Here is a 17,928-nt window from a genome sequence, read left to right as displayed (position 1 = left end):
ATCTCCCTCCCCTTTTTGCTAGCTGCTCTTTTTTGCCTCCTTTTTATTACTTTTCTTCACTTTCCATTGTTACTCTGTTTACTGATCTTTATCCATCATCTCTCTCGCTGTGAAGTTAAATAACTTTTTACTTCTATTTGTGCTCCCGAAGATTTTTAAAGGGACGAGAGCAAGTGAAAATGGATGTTTCACTCTAAAACTTTCACTCCGAAAGTGGGATGAAAGTTCACTTTCATTCACTTGCTTTCTCTCTTAAAAAAACTCAGGAGCAGTCTAAATGTAAAACTTGGACCCTCTCTCCATCAATTTTCTTTTCAAAGTATAATATAAGTTATTTTTATATAAAATATGATGTTTGAATGAATAAAAGTTGCTATTTTTGTGTTGTGTTTGAATGTGGTGAACGAAAATGAAGGGAATAGAATGAGATTTTAGTTGAGTGTTTAATAATTTTATCCCTTCCACCATTTTATTCCTATGACTCCGTCGCTTTTAATTAGAATTCAAACGTTACAATTTCTAAGAGAAAATTCCATTCTTTATTATAATTATTTTCTACCTGAAATTAATCATATAAAATTTATATCTATTTATTGTCTTTTCTTATCCTCTCTCTTGCTCTCTATTATTTTCTTTTATAATCATTCCACGTCATTTGAGATTTTTGTAAAAATAATTCGATATCTAGGACGGCTCTTAACCAAATCATGGTATCTTAAACTTTTCTTGTTTCACCAGCTAGCTCATTACTCTCACGTCCTTATCAATTGTATTGGATCATCATGTAACCAAATACACGCGTACCCGTAATCTATTTGTAACCCTCTTAGGTTGGTGTTATACTGAATTGATTTCCAAGGTTTTTAACTTCTTCAAGGAATTACTTGTTCTTTCTAGCTTGATCATATATATACATGCATGAATCTCAAATATCAAGGAAACGACGACGTAGAGCAAGAATTGATGTATATACACAAACGGATACGAATCCACCATGGATCCTCCAAGATGTCAATATATAATTAGGTTATTCTGCACATAACTCGCCCAGTTACAGTGTTAAGCTAGCGAGCATGCTGTTTTAGTTGACCTAATGGAAATGTCGTCAGCAGCTGTTTTCAATAATTAGCTATTTAGCTGTACGGTGTTCTCGATGTGATCACTTACAATGACGACTATGTACAAACTTATCCAAACGATATTACACACACTAAGCTAGATCAACGGTGTGCTGGTTTCATCTCATGTCTGATGATGATGTCGTATAATCGTCACACTGACATTTGGCTAAATTACACTATAATTCTGTTTGTCCATCCTGAAACAGTTAAAATTTCTTATCTCCGTCGGTGAAAAGCCCCAAAACCTTTTATTTTATTTCCCTTTTGTGTTTTCTTCCTTTTTTCAATAAAACTTTTAACATTAGTTTATTTTTCCGAATCTAAGGATTCAAAACCTTTTTCGATTTAACCTTTTTTCTTAGATCTCAATTCCACGAAGCTACGGATTTCTCGTTCTTTATCTAATTTTTCACTTATGCATTTGGTTGTTAGGTTGTCACTGGTTTTGGTCTTTTTGTTGTCTCACTGTTTGTGTGAGTTTTGTTATTTTCTCACCTGTTTGTGTGAGTATGGAGCTTAATTTAGTAAAAGAAATTGTCAGGGGATTGCATTCTCAGTCGATAACTCAAACTGTTTGTGGTGGAACCGAAAGTGGCGAAGTATGTGTATATATCATCTTCAACAAATCACGTCATTTTATTTCCAAGAAGAATGGATTGATCAATTCTGTATGTTGTTTGTTCGACGCGACTGTTTATGTAGATGCCGTATGACTTTTTATTATTAAATTAACTCATTTATCAAAAAAAATTATATATTAAAAAAAAGAAAGTAAAATCCATCCGCATTCTATATATTATAGCTAAAAAATTGACCAAGTTTATTTATAAGAGATTATAATTATAACTACCAATACAACTGTATTCGATGTGTGCATGCGACTTTAAACAAATGATTTCGAACAATTTAAGAGATGAGTAACTGGTTATTTTCATCACTTAATACACTTATGTCAAATTGATTGTAAAAAATTTCTTTTAAGATCGGGTATCATTTGAAATTTAGTGAATATAAACCTTCTTCACTATACATTCAATAAATTTAAACAACCAATATAAAAAAGTTTATCTAAAAAAACTTATCTAAGGGTTGAGTATCACTGGTACATACAAATCATTTAACTATACAATCAACAAATTAAATTTTGTAACTATATATACAATCAACAATTTAGATAACCAATATAAATAATCAACATCTGGTATAAATTTAGATAATTAACATACATAATCAGCATCTCGTATATCTTCCGAATATGCAATTCAAACCTTCCTGATTATATATTAAAAAAAATTTGAACACCATGTAAAATAGTAAACATATGTGTGCACGTACCCATTTGAATTATTTTTTCAAAAGTCGTGTACTTTATTCATAAGATGATTACAATTCTCTATAAATAATATTACACAACATTATATTATTATCTTTTAACTAATATATTTAAATTTCTCATAATTTTTTATGTGCAGCTAACTTATGTATTTTAATTAATTATACTAGCTTATAGCCCGTGTAAGGCACGGGAGTTTTGTAATTATTTATAAACTTTTTAAATATATTTTAAATGGTGTGAAAAAATTTAATTTATAAATAATAAATTAAAATTTTCAATAAAATAAAATTTGAAATTTTGATTTGTTTGTAAGTTAGAATTGTTGTAAATACACCATCACAGCCATTAATGACTTCAAATAAACTATTGTAATCAAGTCATTCTTTTTCGGTTTCAGAAAAAAAAAGTCAATTCTTTTCTCGTATGTATCATGACAAAATATTAAATTCTTTCTATCAAATTTTAATATATCTTGAGTAGAATATGTGACGCCAACTTCTATTGGATTATATTTATAAATATATTTTATATTCGAATTATTATATTGTGATTCAAATATTTTTATAAAAATTTATATGATAATTTGGTTTCATAAACATGCAATAGAAGGTAGAATCTGTTTTGGATTAAGAAAAAGTTTTTATATTCGCTCCTCCCATTAATCCGGCTTATTAATTTTAAAATATATTATATAAAAATTGTGACGGTGCGATTTATATGATTTTACAAATAAAATTGGTAGGAAATATTTATTTTGCAATAAAAAAAGGGAATTTATTAAATATACTACTTTTTAGGATTTTATTTGCAAAAATACCATCTTCCTAAATTAATTGCATATTTACTAAACTAAGTTTCTAAATTGCAAAAATACTACCCCCTCCCCCTGCAACTAAATGCAACCTCATATGCAAATGAATGCCTGATTTCAAGTTCCACTTTTCCAATGTCATTTTCGACCTCATCCTTGGAATCCATATATATATATATATATATATATATATATATATATATATATATATATATATATATGGATTCCAAGGATGAGGTCGAAAATGACATTCGAGAACTGGAACTTGAAATCAGGCATTCAGTTGCATTTGGTTGCATTCAGTTGATTCTATTTTGATCTAATGGCCCCACCAGGGGCACCCATACATCAGTTGTAATTTACAGTTTTCAGTGGAATTTAGTTGCTTATGAGATTGCATATTCAGTTGAATATTGCCCCTGCGGGGCCTGCAACCCAAATCCACCACAATATCACCCCACCCTAAAAAAATTCAGTTGCTTATGAGGTTGCATTCAGTTGATTCTATTTTGATCTAATGGCCCCGTCAGGGGCACCCATATACATCAATTGTAACTTACAGTTTTCAGTTGCATATGAGATTGCATTCAACCATATGCAACCTCATGCAACTGCAACTCCTGATTTCAAGTTCCAGTTCTCGAATGTCATTCGAGAAGGGAGGTCGAGAACTGGAACTTGAATATATATGTATGGATTCCAAGGATGAGGTCGAAAATGACATTCGAGAACTGGAACTTGAAATCAGGAGTTGCAGTTGCATGAGGTTGCATTCAGTTGCAGAAGGGAGGGGTAGTATTTTTGCAATTTAGAAACTTAGTATAGTAAAACTGCAAATAGCTAATCTTGAGAAAAGTAAATTTGCAAAAATTTACTTTTTCCTATATATTTATGTAAAAACCCCAAAAAAAAATTCATAAACACGTGAAAGACAGAATTTGTTTTGCATTCAGAAAAGGAATTATAAACATGCAAGTAGATATCAGTTGCCGTATAGAACAGAAGTTAATTTTGTTCTAATCTAACGGTGCTTATTTGTTCAATATACGATCAAACGGATGATAAGCTTTTGGACCATAGGACCATGCGACCAAATTATCTCCCTTACGCTTATTATATATAAGTATATAAAGTATATAATTAGATAACAATATGGTTAAATAGACTTAATTCTTTAATACTTTTACCTTTAAACGGATCGGAAATTAAATAACAATCATTATATTCTACAATGAGTTGTCGTTTTAATGGTGAACTGAAATCCTTGGAGAGAGCTGGGGATAACACAATATTCTGTAACATTGTATCTGGACCATAGTTTTATAATCGTTATTATATTTGCAAGTCTTTATATATTCTAACCATGAACTCATGTTATCTTCTGATACGTCCACATCTCTACATCAATATCTTTTTGCTAATTAGTGGCACCATTCTAATCTAATCTTCAATTTTTGTCATTTTCGTCAACATCTGCCTATATATTTCTCCATCGTATATGGCTGCTTATTTTTCATATACATGTATGTAAAATTCGCCGGCCCTAGAGAGATTAGGGTGCCCTAGACGAAAATTGAAAATAGTGTCTCTATTTTTCAAGATCGTAAAGAGAAATTTTATATACATCGAAATCAATATAAAATGACATAATCAAAAATATTGTTTTGCGATTAACACAGGAAATTCAAACACATATAAATATATAAATGCATAAATTTATTAGTATATACTATGTATGTAAAGATTTTTTGGTGCCCTAGGCGGCCGCCTTGGTCGCCTTACCCAAGGTCGGCCCTCCGTGCAAAACATTTCTTTAGGTCTTTTAAATAAATTTCCATCTTATATTATCATAACATCTCCTAATTTTGGATAAAATGATTAGTATACAAAATATTAATTATGTAAAAATAATATATTATCATTATTATATATATTATAAATAATATATGTTATTTTGTTGTGTAACATATCATTAAATTAGAACATAAACTATGTTGTTTTTGTTACGAATAGTAGATGTGGAATCTTTTCACAAGTTGGATAAATATAACTAACATCATTCACTAATTTTTTTAAAAAGAGAATGCGGGTTGAATTGATAAATTTTTCACATATTCTCTGTAATTTTTATAATTTTATATGTGATATAATTTTTTTCTGATGACGCTGAAAATGGCTACCATATGATATGAGTACAAAACAGACTGTAGCTATGAAATGTCAATTAGCACAAAAGAACCAAATCTACCTCGTATCTCTTTAACAATTTTTTAATACAATGAACATCGTTTAAGTCAATTACAGGTCCTAACGAATTTGAACATGTGTACACAGAATCAGATTTTACATAACCATATCCAAGCTATACATGTATAGAAAGAGATGTGGACTCGACAGCTAATGATGATTAATTAGTACCCAAAGTGTGGAATTATTTGTCAAAGCTGCACCTAAAATATTAGCCAGTCTCCACTGCGGTGACACCAAACAGCCAACCCTAGCTACGCGTGGAACCCTCCACGTCATCATGGATCACCTATGGTCCAACCGGTGACTGAAAAGATACGGATAAATATTGGGTTCGATGTGTACATTGAACAATCAAATCAAATCATTCAAAGTAGCTAAATCCTATTATGCTCCGTCTCTAGTGGCGCAACCATAGCCAACTTGATGGCTTGGCTTTATAAAGTCATCATTACTTAAAAGAATACATAGTCCTCCAACTAGTCGCATAAAAAAACAAGTCATGATAATTTTAGTGGCCAAAGTAAATCATCCGGAGTCAAGCTTAAATTTTCATTTTTCTAATTTACTTGAGTCGAGTCTGCGGGTTATAATTTTCATCATTTATTTCAATTTAACATGTTTTCAATAGTTGTTGCTGAAAATGGATAAGTTTTGAATTTGATATATATAAACCTGGTCAGATTCGAAACTTATCCATTTTCACTCACAATTTAGTTTATTCTCGCTTTAATCATTAACTTGTTTTCTTATTATTTCATAATTTTTGGTTAATTTTTTAAAAGTGCGGCTATACGAAACAATCTTAAATTACATAATGGATTCTTATTTTAATAGTTTAGCAACTTTTAATTTTAATGAAATTTTATTTTAATAGTTTAGCAACTATTAATTTTAATGAAATTTTAAGATATTCTTACATTGCTGCTATAGATATTTGTATTCATATTTATATTTTCAGTATGATATTATAAAGTTTATCGATTATATTTTTAAAAAATTTCTTAACATGATATAAAATTTCCACACACATTTATATATAAAATTTATTCGAGTTAAGCAGAGCTAAAACAGTTTGTTTAAGCTGATTTCGACCTAAAAAAGTCAAAGTTAGAATTTAACTTAAGCTCGTGTACTATGATAAACGTTTTTCATTTTCATTATTCAAGATCATTTCAACATAAACGTTTACTTTGATTCTCAAAACCATAAATATTCTTGCCAATCTTCCTTTAAAAAGTAGGTGCGGAACATAAGCTCTCTTCTCTTTAAAATTCATTTCTTCTTTTTCTGTTTTGAATAATTTAAAATTCATTTCTTAAATATTTTAATCTCGGAAGATCGCCGAGCGCTAACACTCAGATTCTATGATACGCAAGTATAGATTATATACATGGGGGAGTCAAACTTATAAAGTTACAACCTCAAAAAGATAGATCGGTCTACGCATAACTAGAAAACGTGTTTGGAGTAAAATCTAATAAAAACGAATAAAATACAAAAACAATGTGCTCCTTGTCATTGCGGCGACTCCTGCTTCTCGCACATGTCTCTATATTTTCGACTCCACAGAACACTCGGTCAGCATTCAGCAAACGTTATAGTGGAGGTTTGCTCACCATGTTAATTTATAATTATTAATTAACATTAAGTTTAGAAAGTATTATTATGTGCATTTAAAGAAAGAGAAACCATATACAAGTATATAAATATTAAACTTACTTAACATTAAGAAATGGATAGGATGGTTTTAGCTAGGAAGAAGGTTTAGGCCGTGGTTTCTGAACTCTAATAAGAAGTGTACGGAAAGTTAAGATGTAAAAATATTAATACAATACTTTATAGATACAACGTTGAACTCAATGAAAACATGATGAGTTCTTCTTTTTTTTTTTGCTAAATAACATGATGAGTTCTTGTAAGAAAGCAAATGAAAAACATGAGTTAAAATCTCTAAATTCGGCAAACATATAATTGAGTTTTGGTAAATATTCAGTCTAGACCACTTAAGGTATTATTTAGACCTTCGTTAAAATAATTATATTGTTTAAGATTTATTTGAAAAGAAATTGTAGAATATGACTATAATTTAAAAAATTCATCTTGATTATGGTTTTTATGAAATTAATGTCGGGTCATTGATTTAACAATTAAGCCGGATAAGAATAAACTTGATATTCAAGTTTTCTAATATTCCTTTTGAGTTTTGAGGGGATAGGTTAGAATCCTTTTTTTTTTTGCGTATGTTTTCAAAAATTTGCTTAAACACTCAAAAATATTATTTTATTATTTTTTAAGAATAAATATATCAGTTTCATATTGTTATTCACAATTCTTTTAGAAGGAGATAATGTTTTTGAATAAAGTTGTAATTCGAGTCGGGCGGCTCGCGAGCTCGCCCGGCTCGAACTCGTTTAAGTGGACATGTCATGTTTGGAAGAAAAGAAAACATTTTTCCAGTCTCTGGACTTTTGTGCATCTACTTCGAAATGATTCCTTACTATCCTTTCTCAGTGCATCGATCCCACTATATATACACCCCACCACGTCTTCCTATTCTACTCCAAATTCTTATTTCCAAGTTTCTATTCTAGACTTTTACTCTCCCTCAACAAAACATTCACAATCTCTTCCTGCTGTATATTTCTACATTAAATAAAAATCAATCAATCAAAAATATTTAATATGAGTGGTATCAAAGGTGAAGAAGAGATGATGATCAAAGAGGAGGTCCGACGAGGTCCATGGAGTGTTGAAGAAGATTTCACCCTAATGAATTATATCTCGCTTCACGGTGAGGGTCGCTGGAATTCTCTTGCTCGTTCTGCTGGTACGTACGTTCATTTCACTACAACAAACATGCCTTTTTATGACGGAAATTTAGGTTTAATATTGAGAGTTGGAATGTTTATTAAGTTGAGATGAATTAATTAATCTGCAGGTCTGAATAGAACTGGGAAGAGCTGCAGATTAAGATGGCTGAATTATTTGCGCCCAGATGTTAGACGTGGAAACATAACTCTTGAAGAGCAGCTCTTGATTCTTCAACTTCATTCTCGTTATGGCAACCGGTGAGTTGCTTTAATTATTTGTTTACTACATTTACTTGATAGATTTATATTTGATTTTCTTGCATAGTCTTAAGAAAATTCTGAACCTTAATTCCATGATTATTAAGCTTTTTTATATTAACGGTACGTTTGAGAACATGGTTTTCAATTGAAATTCTAAATTTGAATAAATAACCCTTTTGAGAACATGAATTTGGATTCCACTTCACACGTACGAGATTCAAATATTAGTATAAATCTGAGATTTGAAAATTGAAATGACAACTCAAATCATGTCCTTTGTAATTCATCATTTATAATGAAATGCACGTTTACAAACGCTCTCTAATGTAAATGTATAAGATTTCTGATAATAATATGACCAATGATGACAGTTGGTCAAAGATAGCGCAATGCTTACCAGGCAGAACTGACAATGAGATAAAGAATTATTGGAGAACACGGGTCCAGAAGCATGCGAAACAGCTCAAGTGTGACGTGAACAGCAAGCAATTCAAGGATGCTGTGCATTATCTTTGGATGCCAAGGTTAGTTGAAAGAATTGAGGCTGCCTCGGTCACCTCTGCACGAAGCTCCACCGCCTCGGTCACCTCTGCACGAAGCTCCACCGCCTCTGTCTCCGCCAACACCTACAGCACGAATAATATTGGTTCAAGTACGGATCAAGTCAAGATGATGCCAGGGACAGTTGTACCTAATAACTCTCTTCAGTTCCTTCAGCCTAATAATTCTGGCTTCACACCCGAAAATTCTTGTACCACAACGACAGCTTCATCGGATTCCTTTGGGATATCACAAGTATCTACAGTTTCTGATCTAACTGAATATTCTTGTTACAACAACTATCCTCCTCCTCCGGCTACTAATCAACAAGATTTCACGGAATCCTTGATTAGCCCCTCTGGCTACCTCAACAAAGGCCTATATGTCGACGCTATCGAGCAGAACAATCCGTTGATGGCCTGTAGTGAAGACCTACTGGACAGCTTTTGGGATGTTGAGGACATTTGGGATGTATATAGAAGTATATAAATTGTATTAAGATTTAGGTAGTTGCTTGACACACATGATGCAATCTGTAGGCATTAGGACCTGTGAATTACTTATAATTTGTTGTATACAACTGAGTTCATAGATAAATTTATTGTAACAGGATGTTATCACTATATATTTGATTTATAAAACTATACAGCCTTGTTGATTTCTTGTTCACTTTTCATCTGAATATATCATTGTACAAAGCATTTTTGGTAGTACTGCTGCAGCCAAAACAGGGGAGCATCCAGAATCCGGACAGTTCGGGGAATAATAAGACATACTAATAAGTAAATACTCGATTCATTATATCTAATTTTTTATATGAAACAAACTAAATTATTAATTCGTGACAAAAAATTAAAATAAATATATAACTAGATGATAATAGTATTACTTTTTTTTTTTTTTTGAAATCAACATACTTGCATTATTTAAATAGAATCAAAAGTCATGGCATCATACACAATTATCAACCCACTCCCGTGAATCTGACAAAGAATGAGAAGCACTTGCTAACAAGTGAGCTACACTATTCGCGGATCTATTATCTAGTTTAAGCTATTGTTTATAAAGTTTGGTCTCTTCACTGTCATTGTTATCAGTAACGGTTATAAACCTTTGAATTACCCATCCTTTGCTTATTTTCAAGTATTAAGTTTATGATGCATCGTATTTCTTCGAATTTTTATCTTATGTTTATTTGAAGAGATGATACATGCATGTGATATAATTATAATCCTTCAAAAATTTGTTAATCTTTTTGAGAGAGAATTAAATAATACCTCCTCTAGGACGAGGATTATAATCATATTCTTTACTCCAATAAAACAAATACGAGAGTGAAAAATTACATGGTTATAATTCTTAGATTAATATCAAATAAAGTGTATAAAATAGACAACGGGGTTTGAAAAATTATAATCCAATCTCATACTTTATATCAATCGAAATGTATTTATTTTGATTTGGCTTTGATTTATTCCCTTGCCAACTCGGGGAGGTTCGCTTTGAACTTTAAATTATTCTTAAAAATCTGATAGTGTTCAATTGAAATTATTTAAATTTTAATAAAATATGATGGTATTTATTTAAATGCTCATGGATTTTTCGGATTACATACAAACATATAGATTTTGTGAGATTATTGAGTGTATTTTAAAATTTTAAAATCTCATCAAAATTTATGAAATTTTGAAATATCGTGTTTAAATCATAAAAATTCTCATCAATTTCATGCCGTTTTGTCTAGAATTAAGATAATCAAAATCTGATACAATTTTAAATACCTAGCTAGTCGAATAAATTACAAACCTTTCTTTCTTAGGTTAAGCCTGCAAAGGTGGGTCGAAGTTACCTAGCTAAAAGGTAAGAAGCTGCTGGGCACAAACAAACCAACAGTCTAGGCATTCGGGATTATGGATTAACTGAAAGAGAGATGATCAGAAAAATTGATAAAACAAGTTCGGAGAAGATATAAATGTCAGAATGGTTCAAGTAGAATTCATATACTCTCAGTCGAATCGCCACCTGGTTTTTAATAGATGATTCCATGTGTTTTTCAGGATTGTACTCTCTCTGTTTTGAAATATAAGTTGCTTAAATTTTTGGCACAGACTTCTAAGTCTTTTGACCGCATAGTTAAAATCATCATTATTGAAATTTTTTTTTCCTAAATAAAAATATATGACTAATATTATAATTCGAGAAAAGAAAATTTTAAAAATAATAATTTTAACTAGACGATCAAAAAACTTAAAAATGTGTATCAAAAGTCAAATGAACTATATTTCAAAACAGAGGGAGTACAAATTAAAATTGAAATATATGAAGTTTAATTAACTAAAAGTTGAACAAGAGGTCCGCAAAATGTAGACTTGTAAGTTGATAGTTAATATAGTTGCTCCAGGCCAGCTAGTTAATATACTATCAATTAATCCAGGACGAATAATTTTTTATTTATTTTTTGATGAATCCCGGACACGAATAATAGTAATTAATATCGAATGTTTTGTAGGTCAGTGGCTGGTTGAGGTATCCTTGTCGATTAATCCATGCCCTATATATCATATCCGCCCTAATTTTCCCTTTTTTCTCCGAGGGAAAATATATCCCCGTCGTACATGTTGTATCCGCTCTGCGTTTTCACGTGGCCTTGTTGAAATCAAATCGCAGCTAGCTACTGAAAATGAACTGACATATTTATATTTCTAGATATTTATCGCACATGTTAAATAATTTGAAGTGATTACAGTTTTTATTTAGATGAATTAGTTATAAATTAATTCGAATCCGTGGCCGGTGGCCGGTGCCGATTATTTTTTAGTCCAGTATCTTAGTTGTTTTTTGGTTATCTATGCGTGTCGGGAGATATTTCCTGGAATGACTGTGCCAGCTGCCCCGGTAGTGAAGCAATACATAAGTTACTGTTGTTGGATGTACCACACAGGGACCGCAGCCAGGACGGATGCAGGAAGAGGTACGGGAGACACGTGTCCACTCTAAATCTTTCTTTTATATTTTTTCATCATTTTAATTTTGCAAAATTATAAATGTGCCCCCCACAAAATTTAAAAATATAAAGATGTTTTACGAAAATTTGTTTTGTATCTTCCTAGTGTTTGTGTCCTAGATACTCCTCTACCGCTGCAACATGGTGACATTTTACATAATTAGCCAAAGTATTCAAAAATCATACAAATTACGAAAATATAAAGATGATTACCTCAACCACAGGTTTAGATATTTATTTTACAAGTAATTTCATTTTGACAACCTTTTATCACATAAATTTTGGTTGCATGCATAAAACCATATCGAAACGTAAATAAATTTGCATTTTACTGAGGAGACCACTCCTTGCAATTTTCACAGGAGTACGACGTATCACCATAGCATAACATGGTCCAACAGAAATGACATTGGCCTGTCTTTATTAGATATTTCCATGAAAATCTTACTTAAAAATCTTCCTTGTTTTCGTGATCGAGATTCACATTTCGTGTAAATTAAAGAGGGTAAAGTTTGTTTTTGAGCAGATATGTATGAGGAAGGTACAGAAAACAAATATCTACCTTACATGACTGATACAGTAAGTGATAAGTGATGAATAGTAGTTTGTGGTATTGTTTTAAGCTGAACGTCATCAAATACTACTCCCTCCGTCCCCCTCAATTGTTTACATTGGAGGAGGACACGGAGACCAAGACAATGTATAAAAAATGAGTAAAGTTGGATAAAAAATGGGTAAAATGATGGGACCTATCAATATTTAATAATAGATTTGAGATAGTGGACGAAAGTAGTGGGGGTAATAGTAGTTTATATTGTTAAATATGAGATAGTAGGGGAAGATAGTGAGTGTAATGATGAAAAAAACTTATTATTTATAGTAACGTAAAGAAATGAGAGACACCCCAAAATAGTAACCGTAAAGAAATGAGATGGACCGAGGGAATATTAGATATTTTAGTTCATGTTCAACTTTCCTTGTCATCAACTTTATAGCTTCTATCATTATTCATTGCTATATATACCCAACAGATCAACCTTCTGGATCGAGCAACAATATATCAATATCTTATTTATATACATTAATTGTCTTGAGTACATTCTATGGAGTCCAAAAATGGAGGCCTTCTAGCTGATCATGATCGCGGAAAATATGACTCTTCTCAAGTTCATGCCATGATAGCTGAGACTGATCAAATCCAGAAAACTGGTGTCTACAGACCGAATATCTGGAAATATGATCGTATCGAGGCCCTTAGAAATGAATATGCTGTAAAAAAATTCTCTTCAATTTACTGTTATAAACTCAGAGACATATTTTACATAGTGCAGTTAATTAGGATAAATGAGAAATAACAGTGGTCATTTTTGTGCAGGATGAGAAATACGAAAGAATGCTAGGGAAGCTGATAGGGGAAGTACAGGGCCTCCTTTCTAATACAGCTGACACTTGGGAAAAGTTGGAGCTTCTTGACAACATGGAAAAACTTGGCTTGACCTATCTCTTTGAGCATGAAATCAAGAAAGTTTTAGACACATTAGTGTCCAACAACAACTTGAATCTTGATGGTGAAAAGGATCTTTACAATACTGCTCTATTTTTTACAGTCCTCCGTAAACATGGCTTCCATGTCTCTCAAGGTACTCCTATTCCATTTACACAATTCATACTCTTTCCGTCCTATCCTTTTAGGACATCCTTCAATTCTTTAGATTTCAAAATTTTCTACAAATAGTAAATTATATCTGAAAAATGCTAGATACCCCAAAAACTCTTTCCAAATCTTTTTCCCAAATTTACTTGGCAAAATCTGATTGGTTCAACTCACACTAATAATAATAGACCCCTTGATGCACATCAATCACTTAATTAAAACTAGCCACGTGTCTGTCACGTCACTTCGGGAAAAAAATTTGGGAACAAAATTTGGGATACCTAACATTACCCAATTATAATAATATAATAATTTCACAAATGGACCCACCACTTTACCAACATTTCTCAGTGTTTCACACTTTTTATACATTTTTGTTGAACTCCGTGTTGTAAAGAATTGGATGGGACAAAAGAATGGGACGGAGGAAGGAGTATGATAATGTTTCTTAAATTATCTGATTATATGTTTTGCAACGTATGTTGCACAGATATGTTTGCAGACCTGGTGGATAATACACATTCGGATATGAAAGCTATGCTCAAGCTTTTCGAAGCATCTCATCTTGCCTTCGAAGGCGAAAACATATTGGACAGAGCAAATTTGATTTCAAGAAATTACCTCAAGAGCATCGGCTCATCTGCAGAAGATGCTTCTCTTGCTAATGTAACCCGCAGTTTAAAAGACCCGTATAACATTTGGTACAATGTCAAGACACAAATACGATTTCACGGAAAAAATACCAACTCCAGCTCTCATTTACTCAATCTAGCCAGGTACAACTTCAACATGATTCAGGCCACACATCAAAAGGAAGTAAAAGAGCTGTTAAGGTATTTTACACATATGAAACCACTGAGCTCTTGTCGTTTCATTAGCATCGTGACGGTCACTGCAAGAAAAACGGCTATTTTTTACCGGAAATTTCGACCGGCACCTATTTTCGACCGGCGGCTATTTAGTCGAAATTAAATTTTGACTTAATTTGGTCGAAATTACTTATTTTCGACCGGATTTTTAAATTCGACTAGATTATATTCGACCATTGATCTCTGTTCCGGTCGAAAATAGGCGCTTTTCTTGTAGCGGGTGCCGGGTGGTGCAGCTTAATTATGGGCTTACTTATTGTTTGTGTTTTATCAGGTGGTGGAAGGCACTAGACTTGAAAAGAAGTTTACCATTCATCAGAAATAGAGTAATGGAAAGCTTTGTGTGTGCAGTTGGAATTGTTTCTGAACCGAAATATGGAAGCTTGAGGAATTGGTTAACGAAAAGCATTACACTAATACTAGTGCTAGATGATGTTTTTGATGCATCTGGTTGCACTTTGGAGGAACTGGAAAACTTTACTAGTGCTCTAAACAGGTTTGATTCTCACTGTTCTCATTTAATTAATTTGTTCTGCATAAATGTGCACATTGTCGCTATATAATATAGCCTATATGTTTTGTGATCAGGTGGGATGGTGAGCAAAATGAAAAACTTTCAGCGGGTATGAACATTTGTCTGCAGACTTTGTATGATACCATCAAGAACATTGCATCCGAAATCGAGGATGTGTATGGTTGGAATTCTGTTTCACCTCATTTACAGAAAGCGGTATACTCCCGTTCAAAAACAAGAGTAAATTACAGGGTTGTGGTTGTGGTTGAACTTTAACTCTTTTTGTCTAGAGTAAATTAGAGGGTTGTGGTTGTGGTTGAACTTTAACTGTTTTTGTCTTTTGGTGACCGAAATTTCAGGTTTGCAATTTAGTGGCTGAATTACTTTTATATTTTAAAAAGGTGGCTAATGACCACTTTTTGAGGAAAAAACTACCTTTTTTCTTTAAAATGTGGCTTTTAGCCACCTTTTCCAAGAGTTAAAGTAATATTTGACTATCATATTGCAAATTTGAAATTTCGTCCACCAAAATTAAAAAATGGGTAAAATCCAGCCATTATTCTGCAATTTACGCCATAAACAATTTTTACTGTTCGTCTTCGTACAAAATAATCGAATAACAGTTATAATAAAATTTATCTGCTTAGCAGTGGACAACATTTTGCCAGTCAATGCTGAAGGAAGCAAGGTGGTTTAACACGAAATACACACCATCACTGAAAGAGCATACTGACAACGGACGGAACTCCTCGTCTGGTCCTTTACTGTCTCTTCATATATTCTTCGCGCTTGTAACCAAAACCGAACCAAATCAAGTCATTGAGCTTCTCCAATGCACAGCCAAACACCAACACAATGTGGCGCTCATCTTTCGGCTATGCAACGACTTGGGAAATTATGCAGTAACTCTCTTTATTCATAATTATTATTCGGATTTTCTAGTCTGTACTCATGAGCACACACTGAGTCACTGACAACCGGTCAACCACTTTTTTTAGTTATCTGATGGATTTATATTGACTCTAATCTCATTAATAATGATGATCCATGCATGCACAAGTATCTCCACCAGTATAAATCTTCCAACTAAGTTATAAAAAGTAGTTTGCTTCTGTGCGCTTTAAAATTAACCTACTTGATACTTAGTCTCTACACATTGTAGGTAGAAATTGAAAGAAGTGATGCTTCATCATCGATCCAGTGCATTATGCAAGAACAAGGTGTTTCAGAAGAAGTAGCTCGAGATCAGATCAAACACATGATAGCTAATGCATGGAAGAAGATCAATTATCAGTGCCAAACACAATCTCCATTGTTGCAACCATACCTCAAGTACTCGGCAAATATTGCGAGAGTGGCACATGTTGTGTATCATAACGGAGATGGGGTTTCGAATGCGGATGGCATGACCCGGAACCAAGTCATGGATCTCCTCAGTGAACCTCTTCTACTCACCTGACATAATCATCCTCTTCAAATACTGTCAGGCCAATCAATTATGATCAAATGGAACAATTAGGGAAAAAAATAATAAAATAAGCCTCAATAGTTATTGAGGTGTTAATTGTTATGATATTGTTACATATCCAAGAGCGTCTGTTAATAATTCCTTCAAATCTTGTTCATAATATATTAAAATATGTTTATAACATGTAAATTTTGACAACTCGAAATCAGGTAAATTAGTGGCGACAGTCAAAATTTCAGTTTATTGTGATTAATCGAAACCGAGTTGGTAGGTATAAGATGAAAAAAGCATATTATCAAGTCAAGTGGCTATCATAAATTCAACGATATTAACAAGTCAAATACCAGAGTCTACGACATGAGTATTACTTTACCATAAAATGAGCTGTTGAAAGCTTATATACATGGAGTATATAGTTAGCCCTTGACTTTGAAAATTTAACAAAATTTTGAATTACAAATTCAAATAATTATAGACAAACAAATCAAATCAGCAATATTATTTGGAGAGATTTGTTTTTCTCTAATAAGACAGGTAACACGAATCTAAAATCAAAACTTTGAGGTTACTCAAAAATCAAAGAATATGATAAAAGATGGATAAGAAAAATTGATAGAAAATATGCTGTGATTCTTGTTACAGTTTTCTAGTTATTTAATAAAAAAAATTTGCAAATTTTATAACAAGTGCAAGTGCTAGTCTATAAAATCATCACACTCTTATTTTTGATTATGTCATTTCTGAATCACTAGTAAAGACCTTATCTCTGTAATTCAGAAAGAGCAGTGCTAGATGCATATAATTGTGTACAGAAAATTTGTACATACTGATGTGGCAATTGATGAGGTGGATTTTAATTGGGGTTATTGATGTAAATATAAAGCTCATTCTAATTAAAACCTATCACATGTCATTATGTACAAATTTTCGTACACAATTATGTGCACCAAGCATTTGAAAAATCTAAATTATGACCGAATTTGAGCTAACTAAATTTTAATTTGAGTTTATACTTTTTGTGTTGTAATGTTTATTCCTGCAGGTATATTAACTGCTATCCTCTGAAAGTGCTTCCATAATTCATAATTATTATTTTATATTTGTGTTTGTATTCTTTTAAAATCAACAAAATATCACAAATTCACCCTTGTGTTCAACTCATTACGGTCATTACGGACACTAAACGTGGAAATCGTCCAATCATTTGAGTCTAACTGCCACATACCAAACCACCAGAGTTTCCGACCGAGTAAACATAATTAATGGAAACTACTACTCCCTCTCCCTCTG

The 17,928-nt window shown here is 32.2% G+C and overlaps 2 protein-coding genes across 2 annotated transcripts; both read left to right on the top strand.

The window, feature by feature from the left end:
* The first annotated feature begins 8,069 nt into the window (after positions 1-8,069).
* Positions 8,070-9,787, top strand: LOC108197851 (transcription factor MYB108). The gene is made up of 3 exons (XM_017365571.2): positions 8,070-8,345; positions 8,457-8,586; positions 8,961-9,787. Exons 1-3 carry the CDS (start codon positions 8,201-8,203, stop codon positions 9,616-9,618), a joined length of 933 nt encoding a protein of 310 aa, XP_017221060.1. The 5' UTR covers positions 8,070-8,200; the 3' UTR covers positions 9,619-9,787.
* A 3,409-nt stretch (positions 9,788-13,196) lies between these two features.
* LOC108199225 (alpha-farnesene synthase) lies at positions 13,197-16,757 on the top strand. Its single transcript, XM_017366951.2, has 7 exons — positions 13,197-13,404; positions 13,509-13,773; positions 14,278-14,620; positions 14,931-15,152; positions 15,245-15,386; positions 15,821-16,072; positions 16,333-16,757. The coding sequence occupies exons 1-7, from the start codon at positions 13,237-13,239 to the stop codon at positions 16,627-16,629; spliced, it is 1,689 nt and encodes a 562-aa protein (XP_017222440.1). The 5' UTR covers positions 13,197-13,236; the 3' UTR covers positions 16,630-16,757.
* Positions 16,758-17,928: the final 1,171 nt, after the last annotated feature.

This window comes from Daucus carota, chromosome 8 (assembly GCF_001625215.2).
Source record: "Daucus carota subsp. sativus chromosome 8, DH1 v3.0, whole genome shotgun sequence".
NCBI classification, from domain to species: domain Eukaryota; kingdom Viridiplantae; phylum Streptophyta; class Magnoliopsida; order Apiales; family Apiaceae; genus Daucus; species Daucus carota.
The sequence above is the reverse complement of the archived record's forward strand: the minus strand, read 5'-3'. Positions and strand labels throughout refer to the sequence as shown.

What these genes read in the sequence shown, in the direction of transcription:
- LOC108197851 (XM_017365571.2), top strand. Translation starts at nt 8,201, where the DNA reads ATGAGTGGTATCAAAGGTGAAGAAGAGATGATGATCAAAGAGGAGGTC. An exon ending in TTCTCTTGCTCGTTCTGCTG is followed by an intron (nt 8,346 to 8,456) that starts GTACGTACGTTC and finishes ATTAATCTGCAG; the next exon opens with GTCTGAATAGAACTGGGAAG. An exon ending in CATTCTCGTTATGGCAACCG is followed by an intron (nt 8,587 to 8,960) that starts GTGAGTTGCTTT and finishes CAATGATGACAG; the next exon opens with TTGGTCAAAGATAGCGCAAT.
- LOC108199225 (XM_017366951.2), top strand. Translation starts at nt 13,237, where the DNA reads ATGGAGTCCAAAAATGGAGGCCTTCTAGCTGATCATGATCGCGGAAAA. An exon ending in CCCTTAGAAATGAATATGCT is followed by an intron (nt 13,405 to 13,508) that starts GTAAAAAAATTC and finishes ATTTTTGTGCAG; the next exon opens with GATGAGAAATACGAAAGAAT. An exon ending in ACGACTTGGGAAATTATGCA is followed by an intron (nt 16,073 to 16,332) that starts GTAACTCTCTTT and finishes TACACATTGTAG; the next exon opens with GTAGAAATTGAAAGAAGTGA.